At 41.5% G+C, this 21,530-nt stretch overlaps 2 protein-coding genes across 2 annotated transcripts; both read left to right on the top strand.

The window, feature by feature from the left end:
* Positions 1-848: 848 nt before the first annotated feature.
* Positions 849-13,335, top strand: LOC112563858. The gene is made up of 13 exons (XM_025238262.1): positions 849-1,363; positions 6,041-6,266; positions 6,604-6,683; positions 7,250-7,556; positions 7,770-8,253; positions 8,371-9,516; positions 9,831-9,908; positions 10,253-10,369; positions 10,567-10,708; positions 11,050-11,179; positions 11,794-11,909; positions 12,128-12,262; positions 12,582-13,335. The coding sequence occupies exons 1-13, from the start codon at positions 1,324-1,326 to the stop codon at positions 12,650-12,652; spliced, it is 3,072 nt and encodes a 1,023-aa protein (XP_025094047.1). The 5' UTR covers positions 849-1,323; the 3' UTR covers positions 12,653-13,335.
* A 517-nt stretch (positions 13,336-13,852) lies between these two features.
* On the top strand, positions 13,853-20,646 carry LOC112564871 (F-box protein At1g78280-like). The gene is made up of 10 exons (XM_025239957.1): positions 13,853-14,050; positions 14,208-14,557; positions 14,967-15,075; positions 15,744-15,887; positions 17,063-17,224; positions 17,882-17,967; positions 18,250-18,370; positions 18,788-18,937; positions 19,550-19,662; positions 20,149-20,646. Exons 2-9 carry the CDS (start codon positions 14,241-14,243, stop codon positions 19,649-19,651), a joined length of 1,191 nt encoding a protein of 396 aa, XP_025095742.1. The 5' UTR covers positions 13,853-14,050; positions 14,208-14,240; the 3' UTR covers positions 19,652-19,662; positions 20,149-20,646.
* The last annotated feature ends 884 nt before the right edge of the window (positions 20,647-21,530 follow it).

The raw sequence follows: 21,530 nt of genomic DNA, 5'->3' as shown, positions 1-21,530 counted from the left end.
TGCAAAAGTTTTGTAGATGTCAGGTATGAAGCCCAATGATAGTAGACTCGGTACGACTGGTACTCCCACAATGCCTGTATCAGTTTGGGGATGATCTGAAATGAGTCCAATCAAAACCTTAAGGCAGAAATTATAAACACGATTCGTATCGTCGAATTTAGGGACCGAAAATCACAGGACCTTGAACAGTCACCGCGTGACAAGTATTTCCCGACAAAGCAATGTATGTGGAAAGTGAACTACATCACTGTGTTTGGAAGAATAATCTGACGATGACTGTGGGTGTGCTAGCGCCGACAAACTTTCGGAATAGTGAAGTCGCAGTTTAATGCTTTCAGGAAGAGAGAATGTGTGTAAATGTATCTAATTGTTTCTTTCTCACCACTGTATAGTTTTTGTATTTGTGTGCGTGTGCGATGCCGTGAAAGTGGTAATCGTGCATTGCCAACTCGATCACCATTCAAGAGCATGACCACACACACACAGACAAACACATACATAACCATACGCCCACCACCACCCATTTATCGTCGATTTATTGCAGATATGATTGAAATGTTCGTGAAGACGACGCCATGATCGATGATCACATCCATCGGCTGTCGTCAAGGTTTCACTTAGCCTAGTCACCGCAGCCGTTGATGACACACAGCTGTCATCAATCTTTTCACCTATATTCGTTTCGGCTCCCCTGTTCCCCTCCCGGCCTCCCCCATGTGCAGGCAAACGATGACATTTTATACTTACCTGCCCCACAGTAACATCCTTCTACTCTCTCAATCTCATCTTTCCTCCCTTGTCATAATGTTTACAATTTACGGTTGAACAATTTTTCGATGTTGCTTATCATCCTGCGTGCGAGCAAGACACTGCGGCGAAGAGTGACTATGCGTCCCGTTAGTTTTAGTAAACACTAGCAATGCACGTGTCTGGAGGAGAGGCCAAGATGTTTATAGCTTCGGTACGAATGTATTTTGGAGAAGACTACTGTAACCGGACATAAAGAAGCCCCGACAAGCTGACACAAGAAATGTTGTGACAGTCGAGGTCCTCCCACTGAATGAGCGCCAGGTAACACTGCGACACTCGATCCGAGACTCGCGACTTTTGAACTTCACACCTGACAGACGCTGTACAAATACTGTACCAGGTCTGCGCAGTTGCGACCTCATACAAGTGTGTCACTGGCAGCGGTAGTTGACAGTTGTCAGCGAGGGGAAGGACTTGAGTGCACTATTTACTCCACAGCGGAAGAATACTCGCACGAGTGTTGTGTTCTCGTTCGCGTGACGCCGCCAACCGCCGTCAGTCCTAACGTTCACTATGACCTGCCAGGCCATACACCTTGCCGTCTTCTTCATACGTAAGTTCAGCATTATTTTGCAAGATTTGTCTATCTGTTGTTGTTGTTTTTTTTCCAGCTTTTCGCACAGAGTAGCCGTTACACTGAAACTTTTGTTGTAGATGTTTGTATCGGAAGTATTTAATTGTCCGTTAGGCAGTTTGTGTCAACTGTGATACAAAACTTGATTCCACAACGTTTACCAACATTGGTCTAAACAGTGCAATGTGTTTGATAGTTTTAATAACAATAAATAATGATTTGTATTGTGCATACTCACGCTCGTGAGGAGCATGCTCATGTCGCTTGAGACAAATACGAGACAACATACATAAAGAAAGATGAGTTCCGATGAATAATAAAAGACAAATATACTAAATGCAATGAGGAATCGGGCTATAAGAACTAAGAGTGTCGTGATTCATTTTGTTCATTCACGATTTTACCAGTTTGAGTGTAATATGTCTTTGGACCCTCATCTGATTTTAAGCTATCTGGAACCACGACGAGAGCTATAAACATTTCACCTTTCAGTCACTGTTTGTAATAACATCAATAGCCACAAATGCTGGCAGAGAAGAAATGTTCACACAAAGTACCACACAAGTAGGGCAGTGGATGAGCTAAAGGTAAAGACATGGCATACCAGAGCAAAGACTCCCGAGTGACTCGAACAACTTAAAATTTCTTCAGAGCATTCAAAAGACAAGGCACGTGACAGTCAGTTTTTGCCCTTGCACAGAACTTACAATAAGTATACAATTTAGGAGGAAGAATGACTAACCAGAAAATGTGCTGTTGATGCATGCTACGTAAATCTAGGAAATAAGAATATGAAAACAGTATCCAGCAAGTTTGATCACTCGATCAAAGACAATTAATAAAAATTGCAGTGACTTAAAGTAAAACGAAGTACTGGCGGCAAGATGGCGCAAATGTGGTTGTAGGGATGGTTAGATGACGAAGCAGAAGCAACCACATATTTGTGGATTTTTCTATAGACATGTGGATTTTTTCTACAGAAATTTGAAACAATTAAGCGTAAGCATAGAAAGGAAGTCAGAGCAGAGGCAGAAGGCGCAGCAAAAGCACCGATCAAACATATAGACACCGAAATGGATGCTGTAAAAGAGGGATGATGGACACGGGAGGAGGCCGAAGTACCCGGAGGAAGGTCTCGTCATGCAGGCCTTTGAATAAATGTCCCGTGTAGTGAGTTTTCCAAGACGAGATCTGAGCACACAAACTTTGGGTTACATAGCAGTGTTGACAAATGATTGCTTTAACAACTACCCTAAGGTGCGTCGCCGTCTTCACAACTTTTATTCTTCAGCCCCACGTGACCTGCACGGATGAGGTGACTTGAGGGGTCTAAGCATACAAACCCTAGTAGCCCTGGGAGGGCGGCGCCCATCTCTTACTCATTACTAAGCGTGAACTGTACTCTTCTCGTTGAAAGACACGCTTGGGTGAATTCCATGGTAAACAGAACTTTACCGATGAACTGTAGCGTTGTGACGAACTGTACTTTATGCGTTTTCAAAAAGTAGGATCGGCTGCGCTGGGTATATATTTTTCACCCGTGGACACCTGACAGGTATGTCAAATTGGGTAAAAGGAAGTCGATAAATGAAGCACCAAGACAGCAATTAAACATGGGGCGTCAGGTAACTTAATGATTGAAATACTCTCTTGTCATTACTGCATTGAGAGGCTTTGGGTTCCGATCTCGCCTCGGGATATTCTGTGACCTCTTTGCAGGGCTGGGCATCGGGGGTTTTCTTTGGGCACTCCGGTTTTGTCCCCCTCTCTTTCCCACTACAGTTCGAAATCACTTCGAAGTGGAAACACTAAATCAACCAGAAAAGTAAGCCACCGGTAATATTTCTACCAAAACGGCAGAAAATATTTGCATGTAAGTGAAAGCTGCGCTTGTAATGGACCAATCGCAGTGTCACAAGGCAGCACGTGACTCGATCTGTGCAAACACAACAGACATCTCTGGCCACAGAATAATTACAGTCCACGACGATAGGAGGGAGAAAAAAGCGTTGCGAGCTAAAAGTCAGGTTCGTTAAGATGTCTATTGGAAGCTCTTGTCACTGAAACTGTTACTCACCCCTCTATTACAGGGTCCGTGGATGGGACAGTCCCTTAAAGCTGATTTATTTTTATTGCCAGCACGATCTAAAGCTAGCTTTATTTAATTGCTGGCGTGACCTAAAGCTACCGATTTTTTTTTTTTAACTGTCAGCGTGACCTAAAGCTAGCTTGTTTTAATTGATTTTGAGAATGGAGGTCTGACTGCCCTCAGTGCTCATGTAAGCAAGCACTTTAAGAGAGCAAGAACAGTGTAGGACTGTGTTCACAGTTTCACGAATGAAGAAAGAGTTTGACCATCGTTCATTTATGTGCTGGGCTAAAGATGTGAGTGTGTTCGCGTGCGCGTGTGCGTGTAATGTCCGCATATCTACAGTGGAGAGCGAGAAAGGAAAACGCCATCTCTAGTTTTGTGTTTGGTTCAAGTGTTTTAAATAATACAAAATACAAAACTCATTACAGTGTAATATATAATATAAACAATGCAATCTAGGCCATTTTATGAGTTTCTTTATATTATATATATAGAGAGAGCGGCTATATGTATGAGTATATAAACGATAACTTATTTAGGAAAAGGTTGCTGTAAGTCGGTACATTTGGTATAAAACGATTGTAAGAGAAGTGATGGACTTTATTTATTGTCATATTGCTTGCTGTCGTACATGTGCATAGGTTTTTGTTTGGTTGTCTGCTTGAGTGTGTGTGTGTGGTGTTTGTTTGTTGTTGTTGTTTTTTTGGGGGGGTGTGGCGGGGGGTTGTGTGTGCGGGATGACAGATCTGACAGAAACCAACGCCACACCCGCGACATTTTATTCATTCACTCCTTTAAGGGTATGAAGAAATTGATATTTTAATAAAAAAGCCAGTCACACATACAATTTTCTCATATACAGCATGAACAGCAGGTGTAAGAGCTTGCATAAAAGGAAATACCAGAGTGTTATAGCAAAAAAGGAAAACGGAGAGCGGATATTTCCAGAAGTTTCTCACGGGACCAGACTTAGTCCAAAAAGGTACGAAGGTCGGGGACCTGCAATTTTAAGAGACAGGTCGAATGTTCGATTGCAGTTTACGGCGAACGGTGTGACTTTTGTGGGCGGACATTAATGGAAGATGTATTGTGAGACAGCTGGTGAGTTATCCTTAATGTCTGCTCGCCTGCAGATGAGTCAGTCAGCAATACGCACTTAATTTTTTTTCCTTTCATGTCGACGTCCATACAATCAGGCGAGTTTAAGTGCGGAATGAAGATGGTGTGATTTCCACTTTAGGGCAGGGAGCAGATTGTGATCTGTGAAAGCCCAGTCATCGTGAAACGTGTCCCAAGCTTGTTTCAGTCAGGATTGGTTGCACGGATGTGTAAAGGTGGATTGCTGTCTGCCGAGACGGCTAGCCCCTAGAGAAGTTCTCCACTGTTAGTCTCGACGAGCCTAAACAATGCCTGTGACTAAACCGGAAGTTTTGTAGACACCTGCCTCGTTTTAGTAGTTAATCTGAAATGTGAATAAACCGGAAGCTTTCTACACACCTGCCTCGTTTTAGTAGTTAACTGGGAAAAATCGTCTGCCAGCAGTCCAGTAATACAAGTTCGTGTTGATAGGAACACTAGCATGGCTTCTCTATTCAGACTTGATAGAAAATAAGTGAACATTCTCATTACAATGTACAACTCAGGAGTGGAATATTACACACTGTACATTACCAGACACACATTGCATTATAATGTAGCACGTTTTGCTTGCTCTACCTTAAAACTGAATAACTGATAACCGTGGGATGGCAGAAAGAGAAACACTGTAAGGTCCAGGTACATGAGCACTGATAGGCACAAACAGACGACTAACTATAGTAAATATAGCTAGCGGCAATGTGCCTCCTGCTGACTTTTACGCATTAATTATGCTTCAGACGAGGCGAGAGTGTCCTCGCTTGTCAGTTGTCAGGGTTAGGTCGGCGACTGTGTTGTCCGCTCACTCAGTGTCCTTTTTACACCTTTGTCTGAGTCTGAGACATTAGAGATAAGTAAGTGCGAGACTGCTTATGATGTAAGACATGATGTGTTGCTGAACGCCTTCAGCTTTATCAGAAGCTCTTACTCTATCAATGATAACAATGGATGCATTGGGGGAGAGAACTAGAATAAGACATTGTTTATTGACCAAGTGACATTGGACACGGAATATGATTTGATGATGAAAGAAAGAGTAATTACGCTTATCAGACACATTTGGACATACATACACACTACCCCTTGCTTGCTCTTTCTCCCACACTCCCTTTCTATTACAGATACAGACACTGGCCACATTCACGAGACATGACCAACAAATTCTGAGTTAACTAAAACACAAACAAATGGATGCTTGGTCGCCCACGGGTACTGTACATGACCCTCACACTGCAAAAGCACACATTCAACTAGTACGAATTTCTGTATAATGTCTTTATTTGTGCGAGATATCATATTCTATTCAATTAAAGCTGCACTAAGCGTCTTCTCTGGGATGCGCCCTGAAAAGAAAGTCGAAATTTAAAACTTAAGACTCACTGATGCCATGCCTTTGGTCTCCTCAATCTTCTTCTTGTCACTGTTAGTTTCAGTATGGCGGGTGGAATCAGCGACAACTCTGCGAGCGGAGGTGTCTGTAGGAGGTGTGAAGGGAAGCATCACTTTCACTCAGACTACTCCAGGAACCAGCGTCACGGTGATCTTTGCACTGAGCGGAAGATCGTTGCCCAGCGGCCTCACGTGGGAACTACGCAACTTCCGAGTCAATATGGACGCCAGGCAGCCGTGCAGTGACAGCTCGCTGGGCCCCAGGTAAACCTCTATTTGTCATAAATGTGAGACTGATAATCTTAGAATGAGCGACAAGGTCCTAGAGGCTTAGAGAGATGAGAGGATGGGAAGAAAGCAGCGATGAGACTGACGGTAATACAGAATACAAGCTTATTACAACGACTATAGTGGATCACCTACGATGATGATGATCAAGGTGAGCGTTGTGTTACTAGCAATGGCGGTCATAAGGACTTAGTTCTGAGTTGGTTAAAAAAAAAAATCTTCAAAAAAATCTGTAACATTCCACAGTCGTTATCTCACGGTTAGAGTGTGAGTACATAACAAGCACGCATTCTAATGAATTATCTTGTTACAGAGTTCTACCAACTGTCGCAGGAGTGGCAATGAACTCTACGACATCTGGTTTTGACTTGAGTGGCGCCAAAAGCATCGAGGGTTAGTTAACCTCACCTAATACATTCTTTAAAGCTTATGATTCAAGTAAAATACTAATTCCGAAAATAATCTCAAGATTAAATAACAATAAAAATAACAGTAAATAACAATAACAGTAAAAACCATAACATACAGCTACACTCAAAAGTAAAGTATCCATACAAAAGTATCAGCAGTCAAAACTAATAACTATCAGCAAGTCACCAGATGTGTCAAACAAAATTTCAAGCTACGGTTTAAACGACAAACTGATCACTAGTCACTAAAACTCGTCAAACACGACTAAAAGTAAAATAAAAATTGCTGCCAGATGCTACTGTAGCTGTCAATGATTACTTGCCAGAAGCGGACAAGGAATACTTTGGTCATACAAGAAGAGAGGTGTAAATTCAGAATGTGTGATGTTTAAAAGAGACTGTAAGTTGGATAATATACTTATCATCTTTACAGAAAGTCTAGACAGTATATCTTTTTGTTCTGATATCCTGCGCAGTATCATTAACTTATATGAGAAAAGAAATAATGACGAATACATCCTGTTTGAATTTGAATTTTGTTCCTCGCAGGTCTGTCTGTTGTGCTGCTGAACAGCTCCAGGCTGCCTGTGGCATGCGCAACCGTTGAGAACACCGGAACTTACGTCACAGCCAGGGCCATCTTCCGCAGCAATGTCTTGGGTGTCGTCGTCTTTCGCCAGGTGGCAGGCGCAATGCCGTCCGCAGCCGTGACCCGCGTGATCTCTGACCTTTACTTCGACAACTCTGTGATGGGCACCCAAAGCCTCGACTGGCGAATTGTGGAGTCAAGCGGAGACTGCAGCACCGTTAGTCTTGCCGTTGGCATGGTGACCAACTGCACCAGCAGTCACACCAGGTACCTGCTGACCTACACATGCAAATGATCTCGCATTTCATGAACGTGGATAATCTTTCTTTCATTCCAAATACAATATCTGCCGCTTTTGTTACCTTTTCCTTCAAGTAGCTTGTGATATAAATATATCTTGCATCACCAGTCATGCTTCGAAACCAATATATTTCAATACTTGTTCTTGATCTAACCTCGCGCGTTCCCAATATTTAACAGTTGTGCGGTAGGTGACCTGACCGGCAAACTCGGCCGAGTGACCGTAGGGACTGCTTCTTCCTCCACCCGCATGTCATTGCTGGATCTCAATCTACCCCTCTCTGGATTCAACTCCGTGACCACAGGGACTAAAAGACTCGTCTTGTACAAGTCAGGCCAGACCACTCCTACAGCTTGCGCCGACATCCGACTCTACCCACCCCGCACGGGCCGAGCGGAATTCAGTGACGATGGGGTTAAGGGGTTCGTGGTTCTGACTCAGGACTCGCCCTTTGACCCAGTCGTAGTAGTGGTGAACTTGACCATCCCGAGTGCCACTGCAGGCGGGTATCATGTACACGAGTGGCCGGTACCCCAGCGGGTGGTGGCGAACCAGCAGGTGTGCAGCGCTGCAGCCGTGGCTGGACATTTTAACCCTTTCGCTCGCGACTACAAGACCTCCCCGCCACCTGCCCCTGCTGCAGGGACAGAAGATGAGTATGAGGTATGATGGATATCCACATTCTCGGTCTTTTATTTGTATCGCCTTTTGTTCTTGTTCTACCTTTTTACGTTTTAGTTGCGGACATCAATCGTCGATCTGAATGTCGATGATTTGCAGGTAGGGGACCTCAGTGGCAAGTTTGGGATGCTGTCTGGCCTGTCCGAGAAAAAAGCGACCTATCGGGATTGGAACCTACAACTGTTTGGGCCTCGCAGCGTCCTCGGGCGCTCTCTTGTGATCCACAAGGACTTGCCCAACACTCCTCGCTGGGTATGCACCAACATCCGCCCCACTGTGACCTTGGTCTCCGCGCTGGCAACCTTCACCTTTCCAGTCATAGGCCACGTGCTGTTCCAGCAGCCTGTTGGCGAGGAAGACGCGGATACGTCTGTTTTCGTAGAGATGGACTACGCGGACGGCAGCACCAACATCACGGACGCCCACTCCTGGGCCATACACGCCACCTTCCACTCGGATGACCAGCTTCATGGAAACCCGAGCATGCGCTGCCTGTCCACCGGTGACGTCATAAACCCGTATACCGTGGCGACGAGCGGTTACGTCGAGCAATGCACAACCGGAAATCCGCTGCGGTGTATGCTGGGGGACATGGGCAGAAAACATGGAAGGCTGTCGGTGCGGGCAACGGGGGGCGAGCGGAGCAGGGCCTTTTTTACGGATGTTAACCTGCCCCTAAGTGGTGGCAAGTCCATCGTCGGCAAGTCAGTGGTGCTGATGGCGTCATCTAGCGATGTCGTGCGGTTGTCATGCGCCAACATTCTTCCTGTCATGCCTCGCGTCGTCAGCGGCTTGAACGCGCAGGTGTTGATGACCCAGAATGTGGGCGTGATTAGGGAGCCTACCTTCGTGTACCTGAACATGACCTTACTCCCTCAGGGAGACTCGCGCCTTCAGGTCAGCCCCCTGCTTTTGTCTAAAACCTCGTGCCCAGCTGCTAACAGCGTTTTTAACCCTTTCGCAGTCGTAGCCCCTTCGAGCCCTTCGCCTACCCTTGACCAGTATCCGGTGGGGGATATCTCGGGGAAGTTCGGAGTAGTCAGCCCTTCCTCCAGGTCTCGAGAGCTGATGGACTCCTCGCTCGATCTCTTCGGTCCCAGAAGCGTTGCGGGACGTGCTATCACTTTGATGTCAGGGTCGAACATAATAAACTGCAGTGAACTGATGGACACCATGCGGGTAGGCGGGATGCAGATGAAGGCCAAGGCCGTTTTTAACGGTGACGTCACTGGACAAATCTCACTGGTGAGTTTGTTATTTTTAGGCATGTACTTAAAATAAAGAAGCGATTTTCGTTTAGTCATTCTGCACAACAATAGGAGAAAATGCCTATAGCACTTATTGCAATGAGAAAAAATAATATTTTATGGAAGGGTAGACAATTCTGCAGGTCAAAACTATGTCAAGAATATAGAGTTTGTGTATTTATTTAGGTTACCCACATTTAGCAGCCTCAGTGTTGATGACTGGTCCTGTGGTTTTCTATACTAGAAACACAATGCTAAGGCTCGCATTTCTTGATCTATGGGGAGGTAGTTGATACTCATTTCCGGTTGCAGAGCCAGTACCTATATCCTGACGGTACGATGAGCGATACGACCGTAAAGGTGGAGCTCAGGATGACAAACGGCCTACAGGTGAGAGATGGCCCCGGTATTTCTGATTGAGTTAGGCCATGATTAAAGTGACAGGTACATTTCACATTTACCAAAACTGTTATCACCGACTGGCTTTCTCTCTCTCGGATTGACTCTCACTGACTCACGTTCTGATCGACTCATTAAATGCATCACTGAGGGACTCATCGACTCATTTAATGCTCAGGGACACTTTTTATGACTCAGTCACTCATTTAACGACTCTCTCATAGGATAATTGTTAGTCTCAACGATGAGAACAAGAATAATGCTCACAACAAAAAAGACCTCCCTGCCCATTTGCCATGACCATTACTGTACTGTGGCTCGATCTGTCTTGTCAGACGAACGACCACAACTGGCACACACACGAAAATCTGGTCTCTGGTGATGGCAACGCAGACACTAATCGCTGCATGAGCACCGGTGGTCACTATAACCCCTTCAGGGTCAATGTCACGGTATGTATGATGCTCTTTGTTCACCTTACACAGTTAGCTGCTTGATGGTTTTGAGAGTTCGACATTGGTCCATGATACATTGTAGCGGCCCTGTTCTCCTCAAAGGGGCAACAAGGAATAAACTAGCATGATACATAGATATTGAATAGTTTGCTGAGCAGTTAATACAGAGTTTGAGCATCTTGTTTGTTTTCAAGGCTAACTACCAAGAGTGCAGTGAGTTGAACCCCCTGCGTTGTGAACTGGGTGATCAGTCCGGCAAACTGGGTACCTACAGCATGAACAGCGGGATAAAACTGGGGTCAGACACCTTCCTGCCGCTTGCTGGCCAATACGGAGGTGTGAAATATGTGTGTGTGTAAGAAGAAAGGAGAGAGAATGCTTGCATGTCCGTGCACTTGTGTTCATCTGATTCATCATGAACACAGAGACCCAGTCCTTTGTTTTCAACATCATCATGAAGACCCTTTGTTCTCAGTTCATTTCAACTGATCACACCACTTTATAATGTCGACAGAACTGTATCATGCTATTATGTATTTTTTGAGGGATTATTGGGATATAAGTATGTATCATCACACGTGACTAGCTGGCTTGTTACGAGTTGCAGTGACTAAGAGGGTTGTTGACATGTCTGTAGAGGCGACTAAGAGTTTCTTGTTTTTGCCCCTGTGTTGCAGTGGTTGGTCGGTCCATCGTGGTACACGCACCCAACAAGGGCGCCGCTCGGCTGGCCTGTGCTGACATCTTTCCAGATGAGACATCAAATTACATCGACGTTTCCATCACTTCACGTCCTCAGATCAATAGGTTAGTGGCAGATGATTTTCTTTCTGTCTCTCCCACCGTTCAGTTCCTCAAACCACTTTACTATGTATTGAAAAGAATACGGCAAAACTACCAATTTCTTGCTATAAATAGTCACGTTGTCACAAAGACCCAGTCACATAGTTAAATATACACATTTACATAGTCACATACATTACACATACAGACATATAGATACATGTATAAGAACACAGTCACATACATTGTCATACACATACAGTCACATATACACATACAAAATCATATAATTAAATATACACATTTCACATGCATTATCACATACATTATAACATGCATAGTCATATACACATACATACACACGCACACACATTCACATAGTCACATTCACTCATATACACATACATAGATACTCATATAGTCACATTCACATATACAAGAACAAGGTCAGATAGTCACATAGACATGTACACATAAACAGTCACATGCACATGCATACATACTATGCACACACACATATGCACATAGACACACTCAGACACACATGCCCTCGTATACACATCCACACATACAATTACACATGTACACACGTACCCATTCGCCTTTTTTGCTATTAAAAAAGTGTTGACTGTTTTCAGGACGACCATCTCCAACACATATGCAGATGCTCTCAGCACAGGGCGCTACAATATCGCCGTGGACATCAACCAAATTGTACCCAATGTCTGCACCACGATCCGGGTATTTTTCCTGGGTACGTCAGAGATGTTTGACTGTACGCTTGGAAGCTGCTGATAAATTGTTTCGATTGTTTTCACCTGTACGACAATGACAACAGCAGCAAGGTCGATTACACCAACATTATCTCTGTAATAAATCTGTACAAAGAAAGATTTTTTTTCTTTTTACAAGCATTTTTATAATAAATCTGAAGAAACAGATTCTAAAACTATGTTTTCTCTTTCGACACAGGCTTAAAGGGCGCAGAGAACATGCGCTCATTTCAGCTAATGTTGCGAAATAAAAACATGGGCCCCTACACTCCCACAATGGTTTGCAATGACGTCAGTTCTAACGCCCCTCCCGCCAGCAGCGCCTCCACACCAGGTACGTTTCATGCCTGAATTGTTCTACATCAACTGTTCTTACATATTTACACTTCTGTAAAAAGCTGACCTTAGCAGGTGGAGTATTGGGGCATCTCCGCGTGGCTGTATATTTTGCTTTGCATGAGTGAACAGTACCCCAAACTGAGTTGAATTTGAGTCAATCTGGCTTGCCTGTACGGATTTATAATGTTTTCATCACAATCTTAATTTGTTTTATGCAGAAATATAATATTTCACCACGGTTTCGTGTACAACGAACTAATAACTATCTGACAAATGAAAAGTTAACGAAAGTGTTTTTTTCTGGTTCTTTGCAGCTTTGGATCTGATGTTGCTGGGTTCACTGATAGTATTAGTCGTGAAAAGTCGTCTGATGGGACTTATCTAGGCGAAAGTATTATATTGGTATTTTCCTGACCGCATCAATCAACAATATGTTTAAAGTCATTGCCACTACATCTGCTGTCCTTCTTGGTCCAGACTGCGGTTGTCCTGTGAATCCGGGGACTGATCATGCACAGACAGTGGACAGTTCCAGGATTTTTCATGTTTTGTGATATTTACAGTCGTTATCGCTGGTTCCGAGAAAAGATGCTTTTTTTATTTGAATGCTCCAAAATGACTTAAAAATGAAAAAGACAAGTTTTTTTCAATTTATAGTTATTTCTCCATCGTTCACTTTTTCACTTTTCATTCATTCATTTGTACAACTTTGCTGTACAAAAGCTTGCTTGAAGAAAGCCTCTTGCAACCGGATGACGAAATGAACAAAATGGCTACAATGAATGACTCCTGACTTCGTAACAACTATGCTCTCCTAATACATATCAACTGTCTGTCACTTCAGAGGACTGGGTAAAAAATAAAATATTAATAAATGAAGCACCCTCTTGCTGGAAGAAACGTAGAAATTAATCTGTTGGGGTTGCACACAATGGAAGTCTACCTACTTGCCTCGCCATTTCCTTCCCTCCTCCCATCTGCATGTAGATAATATTTTGACAAACGTCGATGTCAATATTTTTAAGAAGCACTCACTTACTTGACAATAAACATCTACACGCAGACTGATTGAAGCAATTGTTGTGTATCATGGGCTAGTGCATGGTGAGCTTGAGTCTCTAAAATCTTTAAAAAATTTTGTATTATTGCTTTTATTAGTCATATTCAGATTTTGTATAGAATAGTTGCATCTCCCGGAATGGGGATACAAATAATAATATTAAAAACGATTCACGAGCTAGTATCATTCTAACTTTGAGAAACCCGAGGTACGTGGTTAGGAAGGGTCGTGTGTGAATGTGTGTGTGTGTGTGTGTTCGTGTGACAGAGAATAGATCCAAGCCAACATCACGGGACTAACATGCATAGAAAAAAATGTCCTTTCCGCTAAATATCGGGGATGGCACCAACACCCAGCGCACACACCGCTCGACGATGAAATTCTGATAACATTCTGATGACATTTCGCGCCAAAAACATGCACATGGGGGGTGCGGGTGTAAGGGGGAAAGGACAACGAGCCCCTAACAGCTAAATATAGAAACATCTCTAAACAGCTTTGAGCAGACGACGCGTGACGTAAGTCAGGAATGACGTCAAATGCCATTGGCTTCCAGCGGCCGGGAATTGGAAAGCACACGTCATCAAGCGAGGCTTGCCTTCATTTATCACATCGCTGTACAGCCACATACAACATAGCCGTGCGACATGACACGACACCTTTCTCTATTCGAGTGCGGGCACTGAAACATGCCAGGACTACATTCTGCACAAAACTAACAAGGCAAGAAAAATGTCCGACGTGACGGATATATATATATCCTTAGATTTTTATGATCTGTTACAGTATATAGATGTCAGTGTAGACATTTATTCAGTCTGCACTCTTCTTGTGTCTCTGAGACACAACAATTGATAACTAAATTTTATTTACCTTCCAGATATTTACTGTCAGCACCTGAAAGGCTAAGATCATGAAGAAGTCATCTAAAAACGGCTTGAAAAAAGCACGTGGCAACAATACTAAGTCTGTTTTAATATGGGCTCCATTGCTGGTCGTGATTAGCATCAGTCTAGCTGTACTATGGGAAGACCTCAACACCACCAAGACAGAAAAGAAGTTGCCGATACAGACTGACAAGCACCCAGAATATGTTTTAGACTTTCAGGCTGCTCTGAAAGAAAGGGAAGAGCAACTGAAGAAATACAAGCATGACCTACAGACAACAGGAGTAGAAAGACGAAGTAATTTGTCATTACAGGAGTTTTGGGACCTTTATGATGCTAAATGGTAAGTTGGAATATTGCATGTCTAGGTCACCTGAGTTTGTTTTCCTTTCTTACGTTGTTTGTTTTTGTGGATAAGTCTTTTCTGGCAGTTCGTTGCCTGTTTTTCACGAGGAAGTTGGAAGCAAATAACAAGTCAACATCAAATGGCACGTACTGTGTCCGGCCAGGATGATTTGGTTTTGACAGTAAGGAAGAAAGAAAAAATGAAACTTTCTTGGTATTAAAACTAAAACGTATTGGCTGGAACTTATTTGTACTTCTCAGCTATCATCATACCATGCATACCGCCATATTAAATCTATCTTTTACTTTTTAAAAGCAGTATTTTCTTTTCACGCTTTTCTTAATCAGTTTAATATTTTCCAACAAGAAAAAATGATAACCAGCTGTGATTGTTGTCCTTTCTTTAGGCCGGTGATTATTACTGATGTTGTTAACACCTGGCCAGCTTCTAAGTGGACAACAGAATTTTTCAACCTCACTTACGGAAACGAAAACGTTGCAACTAGTATTGTCGAGGTAAAATTTAAGTCATACATTTACTACCCATGTTATGTTGAGATTTTGATAAAAAGTGTATACAACTAATGTAGAATGATCGCCACTTACGGCTCTATAGCTATGCACACTAAATTAAAACTTCAACAAAAATGTCTGACTTTTATTTTAAAAAAGGCTTAAATATGAAGAAAAATATAGTCAACAAATAAAAATGCTTAACTTAACTAAACCAGAAAACAACTAAAAGGCAACAAAAATCGCTGTCTTCTTTGGCATTCTTAGTCTTCAACATTTATACGAGTGAGCCCTCTCAGTGAGGACGTTACATCAAATAAAAAGCGGCCGTCACTAGACGCTCACATCTACGCAAAACACTCGTAAAATCTACCCACGCCATCCGTATTATAATAATAGGTTTGTAAAATACTAATTTCAGAAACACAGCATACAGATTTTTGGAGTAAAAGTTGGCAGTTTCGGTCTCATAATTTAGAATACCTAACATCTTTGTTCTTGTTAACTTCATGTGACGACTTTCTCTCTTGCATGCACACACATAAAAATATGTGTACATATATATGTGTGTGGACTGAGATCATGCTTAGTTCAGATGAAATAAAGAATAATAAAATTAATTTCAAGATCAATAAAATTAATGTTTAGTAGTACTTTTTCGTCTGGTACAGGGGACAACGTCTGAAGGTTTTTCAGTTCCTCTTCATGGTTTTATCAAATACATCAACTACGCCACCCCAACCAGCTGGATGTATGTGATGGATGAAGTGTTTATCGTCAGTAGGCCTGAGCTACACAAACAGATTTTGCCATCTGTAAGTACCCTATCTGAAATTGCAAGCCCAGTTGATGTGCATAATGAAATTTATTCAGAACTTCAATTAACTATTTTTAGACATTATGTAAAATGTTCTGGGTATGTCCTGATAATACACTCCCAGGTACGGTCAAGCCCAACACATTCAGCGATCACTCATCCTCCTGCCACGAGCGACAATACCAATCGACCCTTAGTAAACAAGAACATGCAGCTGCTGACAACACAAATACAAGTTTACAGAACGGGCATCCGAGCTGCCGACACAGACTCACTCCTATGGAGGCTGTGGAGATCAGCCTGCACCCTCTGCACCACCCTGCAATTAGGTGCACCAGCTACAGAGAAAATCCCAACGACTGGCCCTGTGAACAGATGTCACATATATAATAGTGTTCCGAGACGAGATCTGAACCCAAAGCCTTTTATTACTGTGGGGACACACTGACACCTGCTTTCCTAACCCAGATGACCGTGCATCCCGCGCGACATTCCTTTCTCTAGGACAACGGCTTTACGGAATTGGATTAGCACCAATTGTCGCAAGGCAAAAGTTGGCGCAGCTTTACTCATCTGACATTCGCACATCGCGTTAGAACCCGTGCCCGAAAAAACAACCTCAATTTCTCTCTTCTCCAGGGTGACCACAGGGAGTCGATCGTCGTGCGTCAACCATTAATTAGAGTAGACAAAAAGGGCACTCTCACAACCTACCCTGCCCCCTTCACCTGCTAATTTCGACCCATCCATCGTCCCAGGACACTCGATCTACCTCTTAACATTTCAGAGCTTTGGTTGGGGTATGAGGTACTAAATATCCCACCCACCCCTCTAAACGATGGGCTGTGGCAATGAAGGTTGTGACACGACATTACTAACCACAAACAACTGTGTGGATGTGCTATTTTTACCCTTTAACCAAGCAGTTTATGTGAGGTCTGACTAAGCTTTCAGTTGTGTTGGTCCCAAGATTCAGATTGAAATTAGGAGCCACACGTATTCTTTTATCACGTACAGCAGAAGATGCTAGCTTATGAGTAAGATGTAATAGCAAAAGGCCCTATAGTTTATGTTAAAACACAGATACAGTACATATTATTTTTGGTATTCATTACTACATTCCTATTAATTTTTTTCTTTTTTTTCTCTCTCTCTCTCTCTCTTTATTCTTAGATATACACTGAAGAAGACTTTTTCAAGTTGTTTCCTAAAGAAATACGGCCTTGGGATTGTATGCTGTTGTGGGGCTCTGCTTACTCACAATCACCTCTGCACATTGACCCTTATAACTGGACAGGCACTAACGCTGTTATTAAAGGAACAAAAAAGTGGAAGGTTGGTATCATGTCATAGCTTTTCTAATCAAGGCTTTGAGAAAACGTGTTTTTCTATGTCATTTCCTTTATACAATTGTAATTTTTCTATTTTTTTTTCTTTTGGAGCGTTCACGCTCACACCACACCATCATCCCCCAAAATGTAAGGTTAAAGAGCAATTAGCTTATTAGCCTGCTAGTAAATAGCCTAAGCACTCCTCCGATAACTATACTATATACTCTGTTTCTACAACAGGAACCTTAATGATAAAAGCATCACATAATTTAAAGATGTCATTGAAAACATACATGTAGACTATAGTAAGGTGACCAGACGTTTCGGGGGCGAAAACGGGACACGTGCCGATGATGGTGTCGTCACCGTCAAAGAACGCCGAAAAAAGTGATTTTTAAAGACAACTGGGACATTTGATGGACTTGCTAGAAAGCCAGAAAGCGGGACATTGGGCGTCCCGCCCGATGAGCAGGCGGGACACGAGGTCAAAAGCGGGACTGTCCCGCCTAAAGCGGGACGTCTGGTCACCTTAACTATAGACAATATTAGTAATCATTAGTTAAACACAGTTTTAAACCAAATGTCACTTGCATTTATTAGCTGCCTGAGTTCATTGCACGGATTTTTTTACTCCAAGACTAACACCACTTTTTTGAAAAAGCTTTTTCCACCAGGCCAAGACCATCTTCTCTATGTTATTCCAGAAGCAATGTGTGGGTTTCCCTTAGAATGCTACAAGTATAACAGGTAAAGATTTCTTTTCACAAACAGCAGAAGGTTGGCATAGGTTAATTGTTAATTTCTTTTTAACTATTTCCCACCTTGAACACTTTTTAGTTTTACCTTAGTTTCTGTGACATCTGCTTCATAAATGTTTTTCCACTGACATCAGCTGTAATACCATGGCTAGTGCATTGATTAAAGCATTTATAAAATGGATTTGACATCTTTTCTCGGAATATGTGACAGATTATCTTAGAAAACAGGCATTGTTTCCTTGATTGCTACTTTTTTTTTATCATTGTACAGTCCAATTAACACCTTTGCACCAGACCAGACACAATATCCTCTCTACAATTTAGCAACTTACATAGAAGTCGAGCAGAAAGCAGGCGAGATGCTTATCATTCCAACAGGATGGTTTCATCAGGCAGGGAGTACACATTTTATTCCAACATTTAGTTACCATCAATACAGCAAAACTTTAGATAAGTGTGTTCACTTTCTCATTAAACAATCGCAGTAGTTGATTGCTTATGTTTTTAATGTCCTCAAGACATTGACATTTACGCCATTATTTGGACTAAAAAGTAGAATAATTAATGTAGGAGCATGTGCTCTAAACACTCTACCTTCCACACTGTACAGTGTTATCTCCTATGTAACAATATCATGTTTAGGTTATGAACATTTGCTTCTTTCCAGAAGTCTTCCTTGCCTCTTCTGAGGCATCAAACTTTTGCTGATTGGAAAGAAGTGCAGAGATATGCTGAATAAATATTATTATTACTTTTATATTATAAAATTATATTATATGCTAAAGCATTGTGTGGCTTTTTTGTTGCAGGTATACAATACAGAAGAGACACTAGCTATCTCAAACCAGGTCATGAATCGCAACAATTACAGATATGTATTGAAAGAGATTCTTAAAGCAGGCAACCTGCTACACAAACATCTACCAGATAACTTCCACAACCTGTCGCCCAAACATCAGGTGAAAGGACAATTCTAAACATTAAGTGTTTCACAAGATGTGACATCTGTTAGGTGATTTAGCAGAGCATTTAGAGTTCTACTTTATTTTATAGTTTTCATTTCGCTTCCCTACAGTTTGTCCCTCAGATCTGTTGCATAAAGTGGATGGTTGATTTCTTGGGTGTTTGATGGAGATATTCCTGCAGAATGTGTTTTGGATTAGTTCATACCCTGTCAATATTTTCTCTCTTATGGTCATTTAACCGCTATGATATTTTTTGGTATTGCTAAATTATTACTTTACTCACTTTGCTATTCTCACCAATTTCCCTGCAATAACAGTACAATCATCTGATGTTGTTCTTTTAATTTTAACACATTTTGCTATCTCTTTACTTTAAAGAACCTACCAAATAGTAATAATATTGAGGCATTTCTGAAATGTCCACTCCAGGAAGTGGGGCTAGGGGGCACAGCCACCCCTAAAATAAAGATACAGAAGCAAGAATGTGAATGTTATTCACTGTCAACATGAAGTTGCCCCTCCAAATCCGAGTATTTTCCTATGTCACTGAATAGGTCTCAAGAGAGTATGAAGTGGCACTGTTGTCTTTATTTTCTGTCATTTCAGGTCAGAATCCTTATGTCCCTTCTTCCTAAAAGAGTGCTGCAAGAGGGAGAAAAAAGGAGTCAGGACTACATCAACAGCATTAAGGGCCAACATAGTACTTAGTAGAAACCATGGTAAAAAATTACTCAACTGCTAATAAATTTCTTTTTAAAATTCAGACAGAAAGCTGTTGTTACATGCTACAATAGATGACTGATGGAAATGTTTTTTTTATCCAACTTAACATTTTCACATATACAAGAAAAGATATCTCTTACTATTGTTCATTCAACTATAGGATTTTAACAGGAATACGTCTGGCACAGATTCATGGTTGTCCAGTTGTACATTTTTTTTAGCAATTGAAAATGAAATTTAGTGTCTTGTTGTCTCTGTTGTATTAAAGTAAATTTCTCTGACAGCTAGACTTCTTTAGCAACCAGAGTCCTAGGTTATAAATGAATAAATAAATGTGGGAATATTGAATGCAATATGGAAATATACTTCTGTCACTTGAAGATGTGCACCGTATTTTTTATCTTCATACAATTCAAGTTAATAGAAAATTGATGTGGCATTTTTGCTTTTTCTTTGTAAAAGAAAACGTTTTTAATGTGCAGTCACAGGTCAATTAACCACTATAGACGTTCCACCTTCAATGGTGATGCCAGGACCAATCACACTGCAACTTTTGAGTACTAAGCAGGAGAAATGTTTGAAGGAAGAGTTACTTCACCTGGCTTTGGACAAACAGATCTACAAAGATTGTACATTATAAAGACTACTTGGCCGATTTCCTTCATTAAACATCCAGCCAGGCAAGCGGCTATATGTCCCTTAGCTAAAGCATGGTCAAAGTCGCACATTTACTACTAGTGGCCTTCATAGCTCACAGTTCCATGCAAGAGTATAATTATGTTATAATGCCAATTTTGTTGCTGTTTGGGTCTGTACGTTTGTTGTTTGATGTACTTTGATACTTTTCTGTCCATGTAATTAATTTGTTCCCAGTTTACCTAATGTTTCAGACAAAAATTATAGTTTTGTTCTGGTTACATTTGTTGTTGTGGGTTAAGCTTTTTTGTATTTATTTACTGCAATATACCAGAAAAAATGTTTTTTTGTATTTGTTTCTTCAATATACCAGAAAAAAATGGTTAAGAGATGAGGAAAGATAAGGACACACACACACAACAGGAAAAATCAGAGAACAAACATGGATATGCTGGGTTAAGAATACATTAACCACTTAGCAAGGAATGTGTCCATCAATTAATTACGAAATTATGCAAATATTCCATATAAAATCCATGCATGTACCAAATGATTACAGATATCTTCAAGGACTTTAGGAATTAAGAGTATATGTTCATTATTTGCTTTTGGTTAAATCTCATTTGATACAATCTTATTTTGCTGATGTTGTGGATGTATCTAGCAGAGTGAGAAGGAAACAGGCAATATTTATTTTTTCAGCTGCTGCCCTAACTATGCATGAAAAAAAAAATGAGCTAATTGGCTATATATGCTGAGTTTCCTCTTATCTGAGAAAAACAAGTTTTCCAAGCAGTCCTGGTTTAATCAATTTCATTAAAAACTTGACTCTCTGGTTGTCCTACAAATCAGCCCAGAGAAATAAAGTATGAATGGCAATTTTCCATCCCATCAAACTTGGCAACTTTGTTGGTTTTATTGTACTAACCATGTCAATATGTCTTCAAGAAATTCAACATGGCCGGTCTTCCCTAAGAACATTTTTTGATAAAAAGTTAGATTTCTGCTACTAAAAGTATTGAAAAGTTGATTAAATTTCTCCAGAAATGCAGCAGTTTCAAGTGTCCCTGCATCATTAGCTTTCAACCTTGCAATGCACAAAATGCCAACTGTAACACCGCTGGCATACCTAACAAAAAGAGAAGGGAAAGTGGTAGCCTAACATGCTTTTCTGTAAGCTTTAGATCAAGAATGTGTGTAATTTTGCTTTTCCAATTCAAAAAAATCA

The sequence above is a fragment of the Pomacea canaliculata genome, linkage group LG5 (assembly GCF_003073045.1).
Source record: "Pomacea canaliculata isolate SZHN2017 linkage group LG5, ASM307304v1, whole genome shotgun sequence".
In the NCBI taxonomy this organism is placed as follows: Eukaryota; Metazoa; Mollusca; class Gastropoda; order Architaenioglossa; family Ampullariidae; genus Pomacea; species Pomacea canaliculata.
The sequence above is the reverse complement of the archived record's forward strand: the minus strand, read 5'-3'. Positions and strand labels throughout refer to the sequence as shown.